We start from the raw sequence: 19,745 nt of genomic DNA, 5'->3' as shown, positions 1-19,745 counted from the left end.
TGCAGCCATTGTAGAAAATTACTTAATGAAGAGTTCCAGTGTCATAGTGGTGTTACCCTCTACTATTCTGCCGGACTCCTACAAGAACTGCACAAGACACGGAGTTCGCATTATGTGGAAATGGGGAACTGGGGCATTTAAAATGTAAAAAGGAGCGAGACTTTCATCATCTGGGCTTAATTAGAAGCGTTGCAAATAATTACTCGTTTTTTTCTCCTGATTTTTGTGCGCTATGTGCGAGGTTTGTAGATGGTTTTATTTGTACTCTCGATGAGCTAAACTAGGCCCGTTATCTATATTTGGTGAAAATAAGGGCTGCAGGTTATGTATGACGTGTATGCAAAGTTCAAAGTCAGTGGATTCAGTGCGGCCTTTGCAATACATTACGTGTACAAGCGCTCCGGAGCGTTATGAGTGTGTTTTATGAGCGGTGCCGAACTTAGCTCATTGCCCTGGTAGAACTAAAGATGCTGCCACGATCAAATTTATCGAACATGGGGGCAACGCTGCGGTGAATTTGTGTGCGAAGGCAAATATCAATGGATCAACTACAGGTTCTGTAAAAAAAAAAGCAAAAACACGCAAGTGTTCGAAAATGTCATACGGTGGTTATCAGTTATGTTTCCCAGTGACCCGAGGAAACTACATTAAATCGAATAAGATATTTCTTAAGTTCTCGAAAACGCTATATGCGGGTGAGGTTTCCTATGTGGGCAACGTTTTAAAGTATCATCCTCATCAGCCTATATTTATGTCTACTGCAGGACAAAGACCTCTCCTTGCGATCTCCATTTACCCCTGTCTTGCGCTAACTGATTCCAATTGGCACCTGCAAATTTCCTAACTTCATCACTCCACCTAGTTTTCTGCCGTTCTGGACTGCGCTTCCCTTCTCTTGGTATATCCATTCTGTAACTCTAATTGTCCACCGATTATCCGTGCTACGCATTGCATGGCCGGCTCAGCTCCATTTTTTTCCTCTTAATGTCAAATAGAACATCGGCTATCCCCGTTTGCTCTGATCCACACCGCTCTCTTCCTGTCTCTTAACGTTAGGCCTAACATTTTTCGTTCCATCGTTCTTTGTGCAGCCCTTAACTTCTTTTCGAGCTTCTTTATTAACCTCAAAGTTTCTACCCCATATGTTAGCACCGGTAGAATGCAATGATTGTACACTTTTCTTTTCAACGACATTGGCAAGCTCCCAGTCAGGATTTGGCAATGCCTGCCGTATCCACTCCAACCCAATTTATTCGTTTGCAAATTTCTTTCTCCTGATCAGGGTCCCCTGTGAGTAATTGACCTAGATAAAAGTACTCCTTTACAGACTCTATAGAGCCTGACTGGCGATCCTGAGTTCTTGTTCCCTTGCCAGGCTATTGAACATAATCTTTGTTTTCTGCATATTCATCTTCCACCCCACTCTCGCACACGCACACACGCCGAGATACCTGAGGCATCGGCAGCATGCATCGCTGAATGCAACACGGAATCAGTTTAACCTCATAAAGTATTATTCCTAAAGTAATCTTCCTTCGTTAATTTCGCGGTAATAGAATGATTAGTAGGGAGAAACGAAGGTCAGAGTTACATTTTCTTTATTTCGCGCCGAAACCCCATCGCGATCGACCGAGTGCCTGATTAATCGATTGATTGACGGATTTATTTCCAATACCAATCTTAACGAGTGGCTAATGAACAACACAGTTCCTTACCATCACGGGACTCCTTCTACCCAAAAACAAAACTTACACTGAAAGGCCCACTAAAGGGGGGGTTTCAGTTACGCGGCACTATAGCAATTAAATTATGCTTCTGTAATAGCAAAGCGTCCAGCCTCACCATGCTAGGAGGCTTGTCACCTCATGGCGATATCAGTTAGTCGGTCAGTGACATCGTAACTGTTGACTGCCATGACATCCTGATTGACTGATTGATTGATTGCTTGATCGATCGACGACAATTAATTGCACCCTGTCACCCATTCGCTCGTCCGTTTCTGCCCTGGGTGATCAACGACTGGCGAGGGAGCGTCTGTCGGCCGACCCACCACTCGACAAAAAACTAGGAACTGCAACGCAACTGTCGCGACTGTCCGCGCTAGACAGTCGCCAGACAGCATTACGCCCCTTCTTCCACAGCGCTTTCGTTCGCGCCTGACCGCCGGTCCCGTTCCGTCGGCAACCGTGCGTAATAAATACTGTGGCTGGAAAAATACCGGCGCTGTTCGTTGCGGTTCCGCTCCGGAAGCCTGTGCGGTTCACTTCACGCCCCTACGAGCAGCGCGCCAGTGCAACTTCGCACGCCGTTCGACCGTGCACGCCAACACCACCACATCGCGTTCGGGGTAAGGAGAGCGCAGCGCATAATATGTGGGCCGAGGACCGCACGAACGCCCTTACATTCCATTAGCGGCGCGGAGCAATGCCGACAAGCGACAAGTCAGTGTTCCGACACTCTGGGCGACAACGTTTCCAGGGAACCCTTGCACGATCGGCCATGATCGGTAATTAACGCTCGCGCGTGGTTGCTCCAGATGAATCTGCCGTAGCGACTGGGCCAAGGACTTAACCTAACGACGGCACAACTAGCAGAACGCTACTTGTCGGGAGGGTCCCGGAAGGACGCGAGCGATATTGATAGCCCGGACCATGAGCATAGCATCAGTCCTGTGTTGCACATATGTGCCTCAGATTGTTCTCCGAGCATCATGGATGCCCACTTTCGCCTCAACTTATACGCTGCAATACCGAAGGCGTTACGGTCGCGTTTTTGTTCGGTAGACACTTCCGTTAGTTGTTAGCAATTCTCTCTCTACGTTTCTTTGTCTCTCTCGCTATGAAGTTTCGTTTTTCTTTCTTTCTTTCTTTCTTTCTTTCTTTCTTTCTTTCTTTCTTTCTTTCTTTCTTTCTTTCTTTCTTTCTTTCTTTCTTTCTTTCTTTCTTTCTTTCATACCTTTACCTTTCCACCTCTCTCTCTTATTGCAGTCTATTTTCACTTTCATTTCAGTTCTTGCTTCATATTTCTCCTTTTCCTCAAACTCACATCATGAGAATGTAAACAAACATGCATTTCAAGTAAACACCACTACGCCAGATAGAGAGAGAGAGAGATAAAAAAAAACTGCAACAGGAAGGTTAACCAGACGATAGCTCCTGTTGGCTACCCTGTACTAGGAAACGGGTATGAAAGAAAGGAGCGAAACAGAAAAGAAAGGCAAGCGAATGAAAGAATGAACAATGTAGAACTTTTTGTCTGAGCGCTGTCGCACAATCTGTGTCCGTAAAGGCGCCACATAGACATGAACAATGTCAATGTCCCACCGAGACATAAAACGCCAAGTCACGCATTTTTTCTTCCCGCGAAAATTTTGCCACTGTAAGAACTTGCAGGTAGTGAAAAAAGTTTTCGAAGCTCCGAAGACAACCCAGTGACACGCACGCAGTAATCCACTGAAGCTAAACATTTGTAACGAGTTGCGACGAGAACCAAGCGGCTACGAATGTCAATACGACCAATGCCCACTACAGAAACTCAGTATGTCGTCATCGCCGTATCATCACCCGCGCGTTTAAGCCATCAAAGTACAAAGACTTATCGCAGAAATCTGAAACTTCTCTCGTCCTACGCCCGCCGAAGTCGTCATAACGCCAAGAGCTTTCCTAATGTCATCTTTCCATCTAATCATCAGCCGCCATCGACTGTTCGCCTCTCCGTCGACCTCCATTGCGTCGTGCAAACAAATCACCAGTTATATTTTCTGGCAACTACGTGTCAGGCGCCACTCGACTCCTTCCTTTTGACCTCGGCTAGTCTGTTATCTGCTATCGTTTTATTCACGTTTCAAAGTACTGTTTTATGCTTCTCAACGTGTCGCCACTGATTTCCAGTTCCGCGTCTCATAACGGGGTCCTCAGCTCCCTCACCAAGTCATTTGTCGATCATCAAGTTTCCGTCCGCTCTGTGGACTAATGCTCCAAGAATGTAGTTATTACACACGTTTCTTTCCACTGATGCCGGTAGGTCGGTGCTCATTATCTTGCAACGCTTCCACGTAATATCCATCGCGTGCTGCTTGAGCTGCCGTCCGCTCAAGGCTACGACAGACACTAGCATCAAATTTCCCTCCGGGAATTTAATGTAGGCACGGAGCATCAGGTGTCTTCTTATAAACGTCGTCGAAGCTCACGTCTCATAATTCTTTCCGGCTCATCGGAACGAATGGGAACACGCCGGCGATTCTGCCTCCGGGAATCCCGCCCGGGAACATCCGAACGGGATTCCCGGAGGGCCACCGGAAATCCCGTTCCTCTGAGACACTTGTCACGGACTCCGGGATCCCTTGCGCCACATTGCAACCTCAGAGGTGCCAAGTCAGTACCGGGCGCGGTCCCAAAATTTGAATCCCATTTGTAACTCATTATAGATCAGCAACGAAAAGAGAAATATATACAGTTTCGCCGCTCACGCGTTTATATTTTAACGGACTCCGGTAATATTTTATCCACGAATTCTCATCGACTCGAGCACGAGTGCTGAAGGTACACGCTCGACAGTGTGTAGCAATCTTAGCGATTTTCCAAAGTTGGCCCACGAAGCATCGGGTTTTTAATGCAGAGAGCAAACAGTGCCATATATAGCTAACATGAGCACGCGCTCTTGCATACAAACGACTCCTTGTTGCCAATTTACATTCTATCTCATCGCTTATCGACAAGGCAGGCGCGCGCGCCCAGGCGCATATTGTGCGTGCTGGCCATACAGATGCGAGGAACCACAGATGTCGATCAGCACATTGAAGTTGCCTTGGGGGTAAGAGGGCTATGAGTTGGGCCCGTTCGAAATCGTTTCTTAAGTGCCAGCGCTTTACGTTTTTAACGCGGGTTGTTCATCTCTTTGCTTTGTCTAGCACCTGGCTTATGAAATAATCTGCAGATGTTACTTCGCATATTGCACAGCGGCAAGTTTGAATACGACACCGTGGGAAGTAATGGTTTACCGCATATCATGTGCCAATTGCGTGCACGGCGCCAATATCTTAATACCGTATCTCTCAGGCCATTACAACGGTCGTCACCGCAAAAAAATATTGGGGCATATTGTTTTGATTTTGTTTTCCCGTCTGTTTATTATTATTTATTTATTTGCTTATTTCGCGTAGTTGGACATTAAAAATTAGGGGGGATGGCGTGAGCGCGAAAGTCTTGTCTTATCAGGTGACGCGCGCGCTACGCATGCGCTGTACATTCTCGAATGTAATGGAGCACAAGCGATTATTACCCTATAGGGCATCGTGATACATGCATAAATATTGGTGGACGCGTACACTTTTTTTGACCCGTGATTACAGATTCGATGACGGACGACTGTGCTCGGCGCTGTCGTCTATGGCGGCTTGAGCGTTCCTCGTTTTTCTGGGTACAAGTTTTCCCCACAAATAGTTAGATTCCGAACTCACACGTCTGGCAGTGTTTGCTGCCCCACCATCAGCGCAACGTGAGAATACGCTGCAACCCTTGCTGTGCCTAAAAAACACCCACAACTGAGGTCGACGACCTCGCCGCGTGCTTCGAAGCCCTCTGAAATTACAGTACGTTTATCTAGGTCAATTACTCACAGGGGACCCTGATCACGAGAAAGAAATTTACAGTAGAATAAAATTGGGTTGGAGTGCATACGGCAGGCATTGCCAAATCCTAACTGGGAGCTTACCACTGTCGTTGAAAAGAAAAGTGTACAATCATTGCATTCTACCGGTGCCTACATATGGGGCAGAAACTTGGAGGTTAGCAAAGAATCTCGAGAACAAAGTTAAAGACCGCACAAAGAGCGACGGAACGAAAAATCTTAGGACTAACGTTAAGAGACAGGAAGAGAGCGGTGTGGATCAGAGAACAAACGGGGATAGCCGATATTCTAGTTGACATTAAGCGGAAGAAATGGAGCTGGGCAGGTCATATAATGCGTAGGATGGATAACCGGGGGACCATTAGGGTTACAGAATGGATACCAAGTGAAGGGAAGCGCAGTCGAGGTCGGCAGAAAACCAGATGGGATGATGAAGTTAGGAAATTTGCAGGCGCAAGTTGGAATACGCTAGCACAAGACAGGGGTAATTGGAGATCGAAGGGAGAGGCCTTCGTCCTGAAGTGGACATAAAACAGGCTGATGACGATGATGAAAGTACAGTCATTGGCAAAGAAAACAAAGCGACGCGGACCTTCTCGGCGGGGCTCGCTCTGCGTGTCATTGGTTTCACCTGTCTGCCTCGTGATGTTACGACGGACGTCCGGAGCAGACTTGTTTTCCGATCACGTGTTGCCGCGGGGGTGATGTCACGTCTGACACGAGGTGTTGTATTTCAGTACATTGGATCGCACAGAGCGGGCCCACTGTTAAAAGGAATGCACGGGTGCTGAGCACGTGCAATTTCTTTTTTTTTCCCCTCTAGCGACGGTGGCAATCGGCCCGCTTTGCAGTTACGTGACTGACTCGGTCGTTGGGGGGCTACTGGAAGCTCCATGCATACACTGCAGCAGTGCGCTATACTTTGGACTATGTGACGTTGTTGCGCAGCTTAGTTGAAGTGAAGATCAAGACGAGGATAGAGAGGAAACAAGACAACACAACCGCTGTGTTGTCTACTTTCCTGTCTGTACCCAAGTGGTGTACCGTGTGTTCAGTCCACAAGCGCATGTACTTCCTGTCCAGTTCATTAACGCATAGATTCACCCTGCACTTGCATCACGGAGTGCCAGCAAAGCAAAAGCCGCACGTTCGGTTGTTCCCTTTCAGAATGGACCAGCGCACTGTTCACAGCACCTACTGTCTTTAATTTTGCTTGAAGAAGATGACCTTAATGTATCGTCTTTGTCATCATACCATCATCATCATCACCACCACCAACACCAGCAGCAGCAGCAGCAGCATGGTCTTCATCATCAGTGGGCATTATGTCTTCGCGTCATCGTGCGAGGATGGTTGCACCGACACATGCAAATGGCCGAGCTCCAAACCAAGTTTCCTAGATAAAGTTATCTAGTGACTTTGCATCAGAGAGCATTATGGCTCATTATACGGTGCTCTATCTTCGCATAGAGGCCAGTAATCCAGATTTAGCAAGTCGGGCAAGGGTTAGGCGTAGGAACGCTTTCTCATTTAAAGTATATCGCGGTCGCTAGGACTGCCGGTGTAAGAAGAGCGGTCGTGAAACTTTAAGTTTTATTCACAGAAGGAGCGTGGCCATTAGTCACACAAACATAAATACCGGTTAATTACTCAATAAAGTAAAATCTACATGCCCATCAGCCAAGTGTGGCTCACCGATTATAAAATACCATTTCGCTTCTGCCTATCGATGAAGTCTACTGCGATAGCACGTTTGCAGCCGCTGGAAGGTATATATTTGCCGTCTCGACGCGACGAATAAATAGTTGGCAATTGGCGCCAGTGTGCGTGTTGGGCCTCAAAGCACGTAATCCCCTCATTTCCCGCGTTGTTAACTAATTCATTAGAGCATCCCCGAGGTTGGTTCGCGTTTCCTGTCGTGTGTGCCTGCTGCTGACCGCCTGCTCTTCCTCTTGCAAGCTACGCCTGCAAGGAAGTGATCAGCGCCAATCTTCTCGTCTCTCTTTCTACACAGTAAAGATGTTTTGCACCCTGAAGTGGGTTTGGCTTCTGCCACTGTCCATGTACGCAATGTTTAGTCGAACCTAATTCTGCCCAGGCACGCCAGTGGCACGCGCGGCGCGCGTGCTCCGATGTGACTGGTTGGCCTATTCGGCAAGAGAGTAGCCAGGCCGCAGGCACGGTCACGTAACCCGGAGATGTTCGCAAAGAAATGCTTCGCTTTTAAAAAGTGAACGTGTCGGCAGGTTCGTTGAACATCTTGAATTAGTTATCTAATTCAAATCTAAAGCAAATAGAAGAATCTGTTGGGAACGATAGGGCGAAACAATGCAGGACGACGCCTTGATAGATCTGAAGAGGGTTGATGTCGCCTCGCAAAAGCATGCGTGAAAGCTACCACGAACCCAACAATCTCTTGAATGATCAGGCAAACCTGTGGGCATATTCGTTCCCAGTGGGAAAGGTGGCGTCAGATGAAGTTCGCTTCCCGAGGCTAGCTGAGTGACGTCATGCTCCATCCTAGTTTTTGTTTCCCTTCCATTTTACAGCGAAAGCTGTGTATGGCTAGGCTATGGTGGCTATAGCTAGGCGAAAAGAAAAACCGTTCGTCCTATGTTTCGCTAAACGTCTCCATTGGCTGCGCCCTCAGTTACGTCGTCCTCTACGTCGCACCCAAGAGCACGCGCCATTGGCAGCGCGTTAGTGACGTCGTTAGCGAACGCGTTCCAGCCATTGCCATGTTGGCGCTGATCCGCCTGCAACGTCGCCTCCTCGACTCGCCGTTGTCGCATGCGTTCGATATCTCGCGTTAGCTCGGCGTCGTGGTTTGCAGCATCCGCCCGCCATTGGCGCTTGCGTTCCACTAGAAATACCAACTTGTAACCACTAATTGAGAAACGCTTCAATACAGCGTCGGGATTAACCCACTGCTAAATACCGCGGCCGCACGTTTCAGCTTCGCTAGTTAACCATCTGTACGGAGTGCTTGGGCGTTTTTTTTTCTCGTTACCACATAAAGTTGTCCGCGACTAACATCAGTGTGTTGGTAACAACAGAAAGCATCCGCTCGCGGGTTTTTGCCACCCAAGTTTGATCTCAAAAACAGAACTGTTTTTGTCCCATAAGTTGACGGCTGGCATATGCTGATGAGTGCACATATAAGACACACGCTCCGAGCGTTGAGCACATGTATGCAGCTTTTTTTTTTTGTGCACTTGGGAGTAAAATTCACATGTTAAACAATGTTTCAACTGCATCAAAGCTGGTGCCGGTTGGAGAGTCCCATGCATTTGGATGCTATTGCAACATGCATGATTTGCATCACGCGCGAAATTGGAAGAGATCGCTTCAATGTTGATGAGAACTGGTTAAGCTTAAACAGAGTAGGTGAGTGACTGCGCCGAACAACTTACCAAACGAGAAGTGACATATATATTACCGTTTAACAATGGTACATGTGGAAGAAAGCGGCACGAATCTAGTCGCCTTATACAGAATTCGCAGTTGCTTCAGGTATACTGCCTCATCATACGGTAGCCTTGAGAACGCGGCGTGAAGTACAGTCATGTGACCTCGCCTCATGCAGAGACGCGCTCGCGCGTTCGTCGTCGTCTTCTTCCACAGCTGGCTCCGATGCCGCTCATCATGCCCCCCCCCCCTCCCCCCTCAAAAAAAAAGAAGAAAAAAAGGCGTAGTTAAGATTGAGATAATTCAGGCACTGGCACCCCCGACCTTCTTTGAGAGTCGAACCCGCCACCTTTGGTGTTAAGGTGAAGTTAATTAAGTCACGGTTAATTAATGTAGAGTTAATTGAGGCACTCGACCCCACGACCTAGGGGGAGCGCGACCCACGACCTCTGGTGTTAATGAAGGCGAAGTTAATTAAGGCAGAGTTAATTAAGGTAGCGTCAATTAAGGCACTCGTACCCACGACCTTTGGTGGGAGAAAACAAGTAATAAGAAGTAACAACGCATTCGTGTGAGAATGTCAAGTAATTTAATGAATGGCTCTTGAGCGCGCAGGCTTTCGCCTTCACCCTGTTTGGCGTATGCTAAAGTGACTGTCAATTTTTCCCAGTATGCATTAAATACTCGTTTAAAATGTGCACTACTAAAAACAGCTAAGAATATTTTTAATGTTATTTAATTTAACCAAAAATAGTCGGTTACCTGAATATGTGTTCGATATTGTAAGCGGCGCGATTCCAATGGGTCTTGCGCGGACGACGATCAAATGGGATCAATAAGAAAGAGACCGAGTAATTGTTTATTCATATAATTCAGCCCGGAGATTGACGAGAACGTACGGGGATCACGTCACAATCACGTGAATATACTTCAGTGAAACAGATGTACGCTACATTTTGGTCGCAAAATGTAAATTTCGGCTAGTTGTCCTTTGCATGACAGGTGAAACACGGCCACGCTGTAATCACGCGCATTAGACAAAGGACGACCGCAGAGACGAGACAAACAGTGTTCAGTGTTACATGCAGTGCTTAGAAGAGCAGTCTGACACTTGCGAAACATGCCATATTATTAAAGCCAAGCTTTTTTTGCCTTAAACCCTTCGAGGTTTGGTGTAAGTACGTAGAACAGTAACGTTTCCCCCCTATTAGACGACTCGTACGTTTCTTTTTTTTATCGTTAACAGTATTAAAAAAATTATCCGTTGCATGTAGTGCAATTTTACCACATTAGCTGGATTACTCTCACAGGTGTACATTATTAGCACTAGACATAAAATGCTTATTTATAAAATGTTATTTATAAAATGTCGCACAGACAGCAGGGGCAACTGGGTTGTGTGACCGAAAAGACAACTTGCACTCCCCAATTGCATAACATAAAAGTAATCTTTAAAATCTCTTGCTGTAATGAATTACCCATCACCAAACTACATGTGCACCACCACTTGAATGCTAATCGCATTATCGTAGATAACCATCCTTAAAGGATGCGTTCTGCCTGATTAAAATGTTTTTTTTTATGGTCTTGATGGAAGAATCGTGTTTTAGAATGATGGCGGTGATCGCGGTTTCACCCGTTAAGCAAGAAAATGAATTTTTTTGAAGAGCCACATGATGCCACGAAGAGGTTACGTTATAATCGACTAGTAATAATGTACACACTGCAGTGAAAACAGCAGAAGTTACCTTTTTGCTCGCATTGGCACTTCGTCTCTCTCTCTGTCTTTATCTTTATCTGTCTCGCTGTTTCTTGTGCGTGTGCGTGTGCGCGCGCGCTCTTGACAACTGTGCAGATAACATTTGCTGAAAGGTGGTGCTGGCTTAACGTCACGTCACGTAACGTAACGTCCGCCTACTGCAGGCAATGCAGTGTCAATTACCGCTCACTCGTTTCAGTTCCGACACTTTCAACGCTCGATATGATCGTCGCGAGGAATTGCTTTCGCGTAAGAGAAAAAAAAAACAGTAAGAAGAAAGTGTCCTGACAGGTTAGAGACAGGACGTGGGACTCGCGTAAAATTAGGGAAAATTAGGGACTCGGTAAAATTAGTCCCGCAGTATCCGGGTTGACTTGCGTCCCTATAGTCGTGAATACTGTGAAAGAAAGTGCTACGCATCGATCATAAAAAGTGAATGAGGCTGTACTGAATGCGCGTGTAAATGTGAAGGCGGCTTTGATCATTCAAACCACTTGACAGTGATTTAATTCATTCAAATCATCATCATGATCATCATAGTCATCAGCCTATATATTATGTCCACTGCAGGACGAAGGCCTCTCCTTGCGATCTCCAATTACCCCTGTCTTGCGCTAGCTGATTCCAACTTGCGCCTGCAAATTTCCTAACTTCATCATCCCACCTAGTGTGAGTAGATATGAGTGTGTCTGAGCATATAGCCCGAAGAAAATAGCGGTGAGTGAGTATCGGTGAGTGTCCACTCATTCTGTCGACCTATTCATCTTCGTTTACTTGTCCCGTCATCTGCTTCGTTGGCCTTGTTGAACTAAACTGACTATCCCAGCTTAGAACCATCGGGTATACTCCAGTTGTGCTCGCCTATAGTGAGGAGGTACATAAGTACACCGTAACGACGCAGCTAGCCCGGCGTTAGACTTACGCAGTGTGTTAGCACGAAATCGTGCCGCATGCGTCAAAGTATGAGCGGAGTATGCGCACTTTCCCGCACAACTCGCGCCCTAATGACGCCGATGTGAGTAAGTTATTCCGTATCCACAGTGTTTCATACTAACATAAGTAGAGGGAGACTTGAGAATCAAGTCATTCAGCTAATTGGTGGTAGTATGTGGATTTTGTACGATTTCGCATGGATCAGCTGACCCACTGCGTTACAGCATTTAACTCAAGTTGGCCGGTTCCCTCCACATTGCGCGCGCTGTCTTGCTGAGTATAGTGGTGAAAAGCATTTATTCTTGGCGAAGAGAGGTGAGTAGGCAACTTGTGGCACTAACTACGAGCCTGCATAGACAAATAGAACAAGAAGCAAGAAGCGATGAAGTCGGGCAAAAAAAAAAAGGCAGCCGAGTGTGAAGAAGGAAGTGAAGCGAACTCAAAATTTCTGAATAGTGCTTCTTTTTAGACTCGTATAATCATTTTTTTTCTTAAATCACCCGATTACTGGCCAATCCCCCGCAGTGGGTATGAGACACTCTCGGAGGCAAGCAAGCAAGCAAAGTAGGACCAGGGCGTGAATTGAACGCTATAAGCTACAGAGAAGTGGGGAAAATAAGAACAATAATAATTTAAGAAAATGTCTACAACAGAATATTGGAGCAGTCGCCTGCAAAAACCATGCCTGAATATACATTCACATTGCGTCATTTCGCACAAACATTCCCGTCATTAGCGTCACGTTTGTATAACATTTGCTTTAACATTTGTTAAAAAAAAAAGCTTCGCTCAACCCCGACTCCCGCATAAGCGCGTGCTGCAAGTATTTTTCTTCTTAAATTAAAAAAAAATTATATCGCATCGCATAAAGAAGAATCAGAACCTCTCGTCATACCCCGCCTCGAAGGTCGCAGAATATTCTCGTGCATGTAGGTGGGAAGCACACCTAAAGCACTGCTCCCTCTGTCACAGTTATGCAGGTTAAGCAAAGAACAAATCAGAGACTTGCAGACAAGCGTAAACAACATCGAAAGGTCCTCTCCTCTGCCGCAAAGGAGCGCGGTAAAATGAAAACAGTCTACCTCACTACGTGACCTAACGTTTTGTTTGTTCGCCTGCTTGCTTGTTTTCTTGCTTTCTTACGAGCTTGTTTTTTCTTTCTTTTTTTGTGTTGCTGAGTGACGGCATTGCGCCATTCTCTGTGTTCACTCCTTCTCGTGGTCGTGCGTCATGTGTTGTCGTATTTCACATTTTCACGAATTTTCTTACTTTTTTCAATCATTTTCTCAGACCGATGTGACTATTATCCGTGTGACGTTATTTAGTTATTTACTTGTTTATTTATGTATTCATTTATTTCGTTCATTTCTTTATTTCTTTCAACATTTCGTAAGACTAACTTAAAATCTCAGCGCTCCGATAACATCTTTGCAGACTTCGCCCGATTTTCACGATACAATCAGGGAAAGGACACCAGAGCGAACAGAACTTCTCAACAAACATATTTTTTGATAACCCAGTCTGCCCAACGCAATGCGTCCCCATGGCGGAGCAAAATATTTACCAAGCGCACACGAATACGTACAGTGGCTGCTGACAGGCAGGACTGCAGCACAAAACTACAGTAGGCGACGCAAACGTTTTCGCAGTCCGGTCAGAAGAGAGAGAGAGAGAGAGAGAGAGAGAGAAAAGACAGCGACAGAGAAATCGATACTACCGCATGAATATTAAGATCTTTCGCATCTAAATACTGCAACAACGCTGCCTTCGGCGATAGGCACGTCTATATAGGCACAAGTCGCGACTCAGGTGACTCCTCAAAATCGCCGACGCGCGGTTTTATTCTCAAGAATACGAAAGGGACAACACCGTCCGAATCCCAATTCTTTAAACGCGTCCTGTTTTCGCGAGGATATACAGGGTGTCCCGCGTAATTTTAGCCAAACTTTAAAAATATGCAAATAACACGTAGCTGGACGGAACCAAGGAAATGTTGTTTGCCGTCGCTTGGAGATACTCAGATTATTTTTTTGCATTCCGCTTAATTACATAAGTAGTCTTAATTAATCAACTTCTGAATTATTGTACTTATATGAACAGTGTCGATGAGAAAGTTGTACAGCGACATGAGAAACTCCCGATACAGCTTTCTGTTGCTCAACATGTGCTGCATGAGGATGTTTTTCCGAGCGCGAAAGAAGCCCGCGAGTACACGCAAAAAAAAAGAAAAAAAAAAAGAAAAGCTTTTAAGCCAACGCGATTTAACGGCGATAGCCGAGTGGCGACCCATTGGCCTTGCTTATAACTACGTTTACGCAGGCACCTCACGAATGGTTTATGTAGTGTGCATTCAGATGACGTCATATTGCGACTACTAGAGGCTGCTCGTTCGCCGACTTTTTTCTGAGGCGAGTGTTTAAGGTTTATCATTCGCGAGGAATGTGACTGCATGCGCACTCAAAGGAATCTGCCTTCTCACTGTCTCGCATAGAGTTTCACGACGAGCAACGCCAGACTGTACATTCATTCGCGAATCACGCATAAAATTACGCTTCTCATTGCCTTGCGGTACGTGCCTGGCGCTGCATAGCACCGATTTTATACTATTCCGTTACTTCAACGTAACCGTCTAAGTGCAGTTGACGCACTATAAGTGTTATGGATAAACTGGTCAGAATGAAAGGATACTGATTTGTATCATGCATGGTTGGAATTCATAGCGTGCACAATGTAGCGCAAGCTATTACTATTACAACTAGCCAACAAGAAGTACTCCTCGCTCAAGCCTTATAACTAAATGGTTCGTTTGCTGCGACCTCATTGTGTTGTTTTTGCAGTAAACGAAAGAAAACAAGAAAATGCCGCTTTACGATGCTTAGATCACCTGACACGCAACCCAACAGGCGTGAGTTCGAAACCATCTGGCAACAAAATGTTTTCTTCTACAACAATGACTCTTTTTTTTTGACGACAGCTCAACAGACGATAACGAACTGTTTTATCTCTTTCTCTTCGATCCTTCGCCCATTTTATCCATTAGCAATCTGTAGAGCAGCCGCCAACATTAAAATGATGCCTCCGGATGGCCCGGAAAGAAATATTTGAATTTCTTAAGAATGACCGAAGTTCTTAAGTGTGCCTGTGCAGCAAGCACCGGGGAGTTTCCGCAAAGTGCGGAGTTACGTCAGTCATGCTCGTAGCGACACAACTTGCGCGACTGCTATTAATAAAATATGCTATTACATAATGCTAAGAAAGCGTGATCCCAACTGACAGGAGAGCTAAACACGAATGCAAAGCCACGGTTACCTTGTTTTTTGTACTCAACATTCTTCTATGTGAGCAGTGTTATGAGGTTCAAAGCCACAACTCCCTCCTTAGAGTTCGCACACTACGGCGCCGTAAGTGAATGTCAGTTGAAAAATAACGACATCAGGAAAAAGCGAGGTAATGCACCGCCGTTCCGTTGCATGATGCGTGACACGCCAACTTTTAGTTTATACATAACGTTTCTCAGCAGTCAAGCGGCACAAACTTCGTACCAACGCTTTAACTTGATCGCCTATCGAGTTTTGCGGCAACCCTTTACCGCGTATGAAACTGTGGTAGAACGCACTGGCATCCACTGGTTCAGCGTGGAACGACCAGCGAAAGTGAAGTACGTGCAGAACGCACAAACGAGGCAAGCAGTTAACCCTTCGAAGAAAACTGGCAGCGAATCAAAGTTTGCTTGTTGTCTCTGAATAACTGCAAACAAACGGAAAGGTAGGCTACACTAGGACCGGCTATTCAAATACACAGCTAAGAAGCTGAAACTACAAATTGTTCCATAAATACGCACGCATGCACCACTAGTACACAAACATATCTCCCCCCAAAAAAATGTTTACAAGATAAAAAGCAAACAAACAAACCAGGATGAGCGACCGATATCTACCCGCGTTAAGTAAGAGAAGTAGGATTCGGAGGGTCTATAATGTCCATTGGGCACTAGAAAGAAACTCATCTATGCGCGTAATCCACGAATGTCATTATTCGAGTAGTCTTGACATCAAACACTCAGTATACATAGAGTTCGTAAGAATTTACACGTTAAATCAAACTAGTTTAGCTCGCTGTCCACCAAGGAAATCCCGTAAAGAACTGTCTCCCCCTGCAAGCAGAGTACAAAGGATCTTACTTGAATTCTTGCCGGAGGTCATCGCAATAGGAATGACGAACGTGGTCGCCATCTCATGCGTGGGGAGGCGCGGACTCTTGTCACTTTTCACCGTCGTCGACTGGCCTCCTTCTTGTCACCGAAACCGAATACCAGAGTCCAGAAAAAACAAAATAAAAATGCCGAGAACCACAAGATGGGACACTGGTCAGTCAATGCGGGACGTCTCCTCCGCGAAACTCCTGGCCGTCTCCGAGAAAAACTGTCGGCGAACTGAAGCCGGCGTCTCTGTACTAGCGACCCTTTAAAGTCCCGCTCGAGCTCTGCGCGTCACAACAGCACCGCAGCGAACGGAGCTACGCAGCATCGGCTCGGAGTCGGCGACAAAGGGTAGACGGCAACATCCATCAGGCGAACCGACGACGCGAGACTGTAAAACCGCGCGTTTTCTCTTTCGCTCCGGTCATTCGAGCGATTCCTAAACGCACTCCTTTTTTCACTCTCCCAAAAGAAAAGAAGCTCTTCTCCAATGACTGTATACCGGCCCGGGACGTTGAGTGCACGCGCCGTATTAGTGCCAACCTGCCACTATGCTTGTCTTGGCCATGCTCGCCTTCCCGAACCTCCGTCCGGCCTCTCCACTATAACACACTCTTCCACGTTTTCCAATGCGATTGCCTCATCGCGGCCCGCTCTGTGCACCTCCCCCTTCAACTGGCTCTCTCTTTCTCACCCTTTCTCTCTCGCTTCATTTCTGTTGGCTCCGTGCACGCGCCGCGCATTGTGAACGTCGTGTCGTCCTTTTTTTTTCTTTTTTCTCTTCTCGTTCTTCCTTCTAAGTATAGGAAACGCTCGGCGCGAGGCCCCCCTGCTGAGGAGGCCGCCTCCTCGTACAAGGAGGCGATGCCGGAGCTCATTGAGTCGCAGAACATGAACGACAACGATGCTACTACGCGGCCACATACGGTACACAGTCGTTGCGCAACCCTCGGACTGCACCAGTCTCAAGGTCCCTCTATACATGTGCCATGATCATGAACTTTCGTATAACCTCCAAATGGATATGTCTCAATAAAAGAAGAATGGCAGTAGCGTGTAATTATTCATTGGTCCGCGGCCCCTAAAGCGGCATCTAGGTAGCCTTCTCTCCCCCCCCTCCCCCCTCCCTTCCCCTTCCCAGGCTGCGCTCCGGGTCGTTTCGCTCCCCTTGGTAGGAATCCTTCAGGCCAGGCCTTGCGGTGAAGCGCAGGAAAAAAAAAACTTTTTCTACAAAAGTTAGTGGAAAAATAATATACAGAAGAAGCACGCCTCCGTGCTAAGCAACACCTGGTAGGGCGGAGCATGCGCAGAGGGGTCCTTCTGTGACTTACTGTTAGGGGTGTGGAAATATTCGAAATTTTCGAATAGCGAATCCAACAGCGTCCTATTCGATTCGTTCTTCGAATCGTAGTCACTATCCGTGAATGCGAATATTTTTCGAATGTTTTTCGAATATTTCAAAACGTCAACTGCGGCCAATTAAACATTAAATTGGAGCAAAAGTGCGGTAAATTTTCACCTCCGCAGGCATAGTATCGAAATAAAACACGAGAACTTGCGCAGTGCAGCAGGCTACGTCACATAGGTAGCCATACTTTACAGGTTATACCGCAATCATTCGCACCCTCTGAAGAGTCCTGTGCATGCGAAGAAATTAACTCCTAATGCAATATTTCTGCTATTATTTATCAACGCTTCGTAACGTACAATGTAATGACAGAAAATTGATAACTTTAAGAGAACTCGGTTGTGAACATTGTTTTATAATGTTTTCTTCTTCTGTTGTTTTCCTTGAACATTGTTTTCCTCTTCTGAAGGCATGGGACGACGACGCATTGGGGAGAGAGAGCGCCGACGTGGTGACGGAGATCGTCGGTCGAAGGACGCTTGACGATCAGGAGCTCTTGGAGGTGATGCTGGAGTGTAGCGGAGCGGTGGCTGGTCGGCATAGCGAGTCGTTGGTTCATAGCCATATGAGACGGCCAACGGCATGCGGCGGCGACAGTAGCGAGCGATATGTCCGGGGCGGCCACAGGCAAAGCAAATTGGTTTGTCGTCAGGAGTACGCCAAGGGTTTGCGGCCATGGGGCCAGCGCCAGGGGCGCGGGGTGGGGTCGGCGCGTGCAGTGGTTGACGCGGTGTGAAAGCAGGGTGCGTTCGAGGCCGTGCGACGACGTCGGCGTACGTGAGAGGAGCAGCTACCGGATGCGAATTAGGGGACACTGGCACAGCGTCGGCAATTTCTGCTTCGATCGCCTGCCGAATAACGGGTGACAGGTAAGGAGCAGGACGGGGCTGGAGCTGTTGCTGAACAAACTGCACCAGTGAGAGCTGCCGAGCTACTTCCTCGCGTATGAACGCCTGGAGCTGTGACAGCAGTGTTGACTGGTCCGAGTGGACGGCCAGGCCTGCGAGGCTGTCGTCGTTAGTAACCAGGCGACGAGTCAAGGCCCGCTGTTTCCGGAGTTCATCGTAGCTCTGACACAGTTTGATGAGTTCCGCTACGCTGGTCGGGCTTTTTGCAAGAAGCATCTGAAAGACGTCATCGTCAATGCCTTTCAAGATGTGCTTGATTCTGTCAGACTCGGGCATCGAGGCACTGACGCGCTTCGAGAGGTCGAGAACGTCCTCAATGTAGCTTGTGAACGACTCGCTCGGCTGCTGGGCGCGCTGGCGCAAACGCTGTTCAGCGCGCAACTGGCGCACGGCGGGGCGTCCGAACACATCTATGAGGGCGTCCTTGAATGGAGACCATGTGGTAAAATCTTTCTCGTGGTTTTTAAACCACAGATGAGCCACATTTGAAAGGTAGAAGAGGACATTGTTCAGTTTGGCGGTGTCATCCCATCGGTTGTGGACGCTTACCCTATCGTAAGTCGATAGCCAGTCTTCCACATCACTGTCGTCGGTGCCGCTGAAGACCACCGGATCCCTCAGGTAAGGCACCCCGGAGCAGATGACGGGTGGAGGAGGCGTGGGCGGAGCGGCCGTGGACGGCGGGGCCGTGGATGGCGGGGCCGTGGATGGCAGGGCCGTAGATGGCGGGGCCGTGGACGGTGGGGGTGTGGTTGCGTCTTCGGGCATAGCGGGACGAAGCGTACGGGTGCGGAGTTCCAGGATGGAAGCTAGGCAGGTCGTATCCAGCACCTCCACCAATTGAAATGAGGTTTATTGATGCAGGCGTAGATGTAGGTCCTTCGGATATACTGGCACAGAACGGGCGGCTAAACAGTTACGTCGGGCAGCGCTCTTAGCGGTAACTTCGGCGTCGTCTTTTGCGGAGCGATCACGATGCTGCTACTGTTGGTGGTGTGCATCATCTGCAGAACATGTTGCCCGTCTTCTTCATCACAATTGGGATAATGGCTGTTCATTCTTCGATTACTATTCCAGAACTATTCGAGAACTATTCGATATTCGATTCGATTCGCTTCTGGCCCTATTCGATTCGTATTCGATTCGATCTCTAACATCACTATTCGCAAAACCCCAAGGCTATTGTGAAGAACCTTTCCAGTTCAGGGTATACTCAACCGGGCCGGTTAAGCTCCGTCCTGGATAACCTCCGTCCTGGTCAACCTCCATCCTGGTTTACCTTCCCGCGTTACACATTTAGGTTTTTCGCGCTGTCTATCTCTGTTGCCGGTTCTGTATGGCATCGCCTGCACCTGTAGTCATTCGTTTCACGCAGTATGCAGGCTTCCTACTGGACGAATTCGTGGCATTTTCTGCATTCACGGGAAAGGTGGCGATGATGTCTCACAGCAGGTTGCCGGTTCTGCACGAACAAGAACAGGCACTGAACTGGCGCGAAGTAGT

General features: G+C 47.3%; 1 protein-coding gene across 1 annotated transcript in view; it reads right to left on the bottom strand.

Annotated features, from left to right (window-relative positions):
- Positions 1-16,506, bottom strand: part of LOC119431654 (solute carrier family 2, facilitated glucose transporter member 12) — a 61,406-nt gene extending 44,900 nt beyond the window's left edge. Inside the window, exon 1 of the mRNA XM_049657767.1 lies at positions 15,909-16,506. Within this exon, the coding sequence (XP_049513724.1) occupies positions 15,909-15,960 (52 nt within the window). The 5' untranslated portion in view covers positions 15,961-16,506. The remainder of the gene's footprint in view (positions 1-15,908) is intronic.
- Between the last annotated feature and the right edge of the window lie 3,239 nt (positions 16,507-19,745).

This window comes from Dermacentor silvarum, chromosome 10 (assembly GCF_013339745.2).
Source record: "Dermacentor silvarum isolate Dsil-2018 chromosome 10, BIME_Dsil_1.4, whole genome shotgun sequence".
NCBI classification, from domain to species: domain Eukaryota; kingdom Metazoa; phylum Arthropoda; class Arachnida; order Ixodida; family Ixodidae; genus Dermacentor; species Dermacentor silvarum.
Note: the sequence above shows the minus strand (reverse complement) of the source record. Positions and strands in the feature narration are given on the sequence as shown.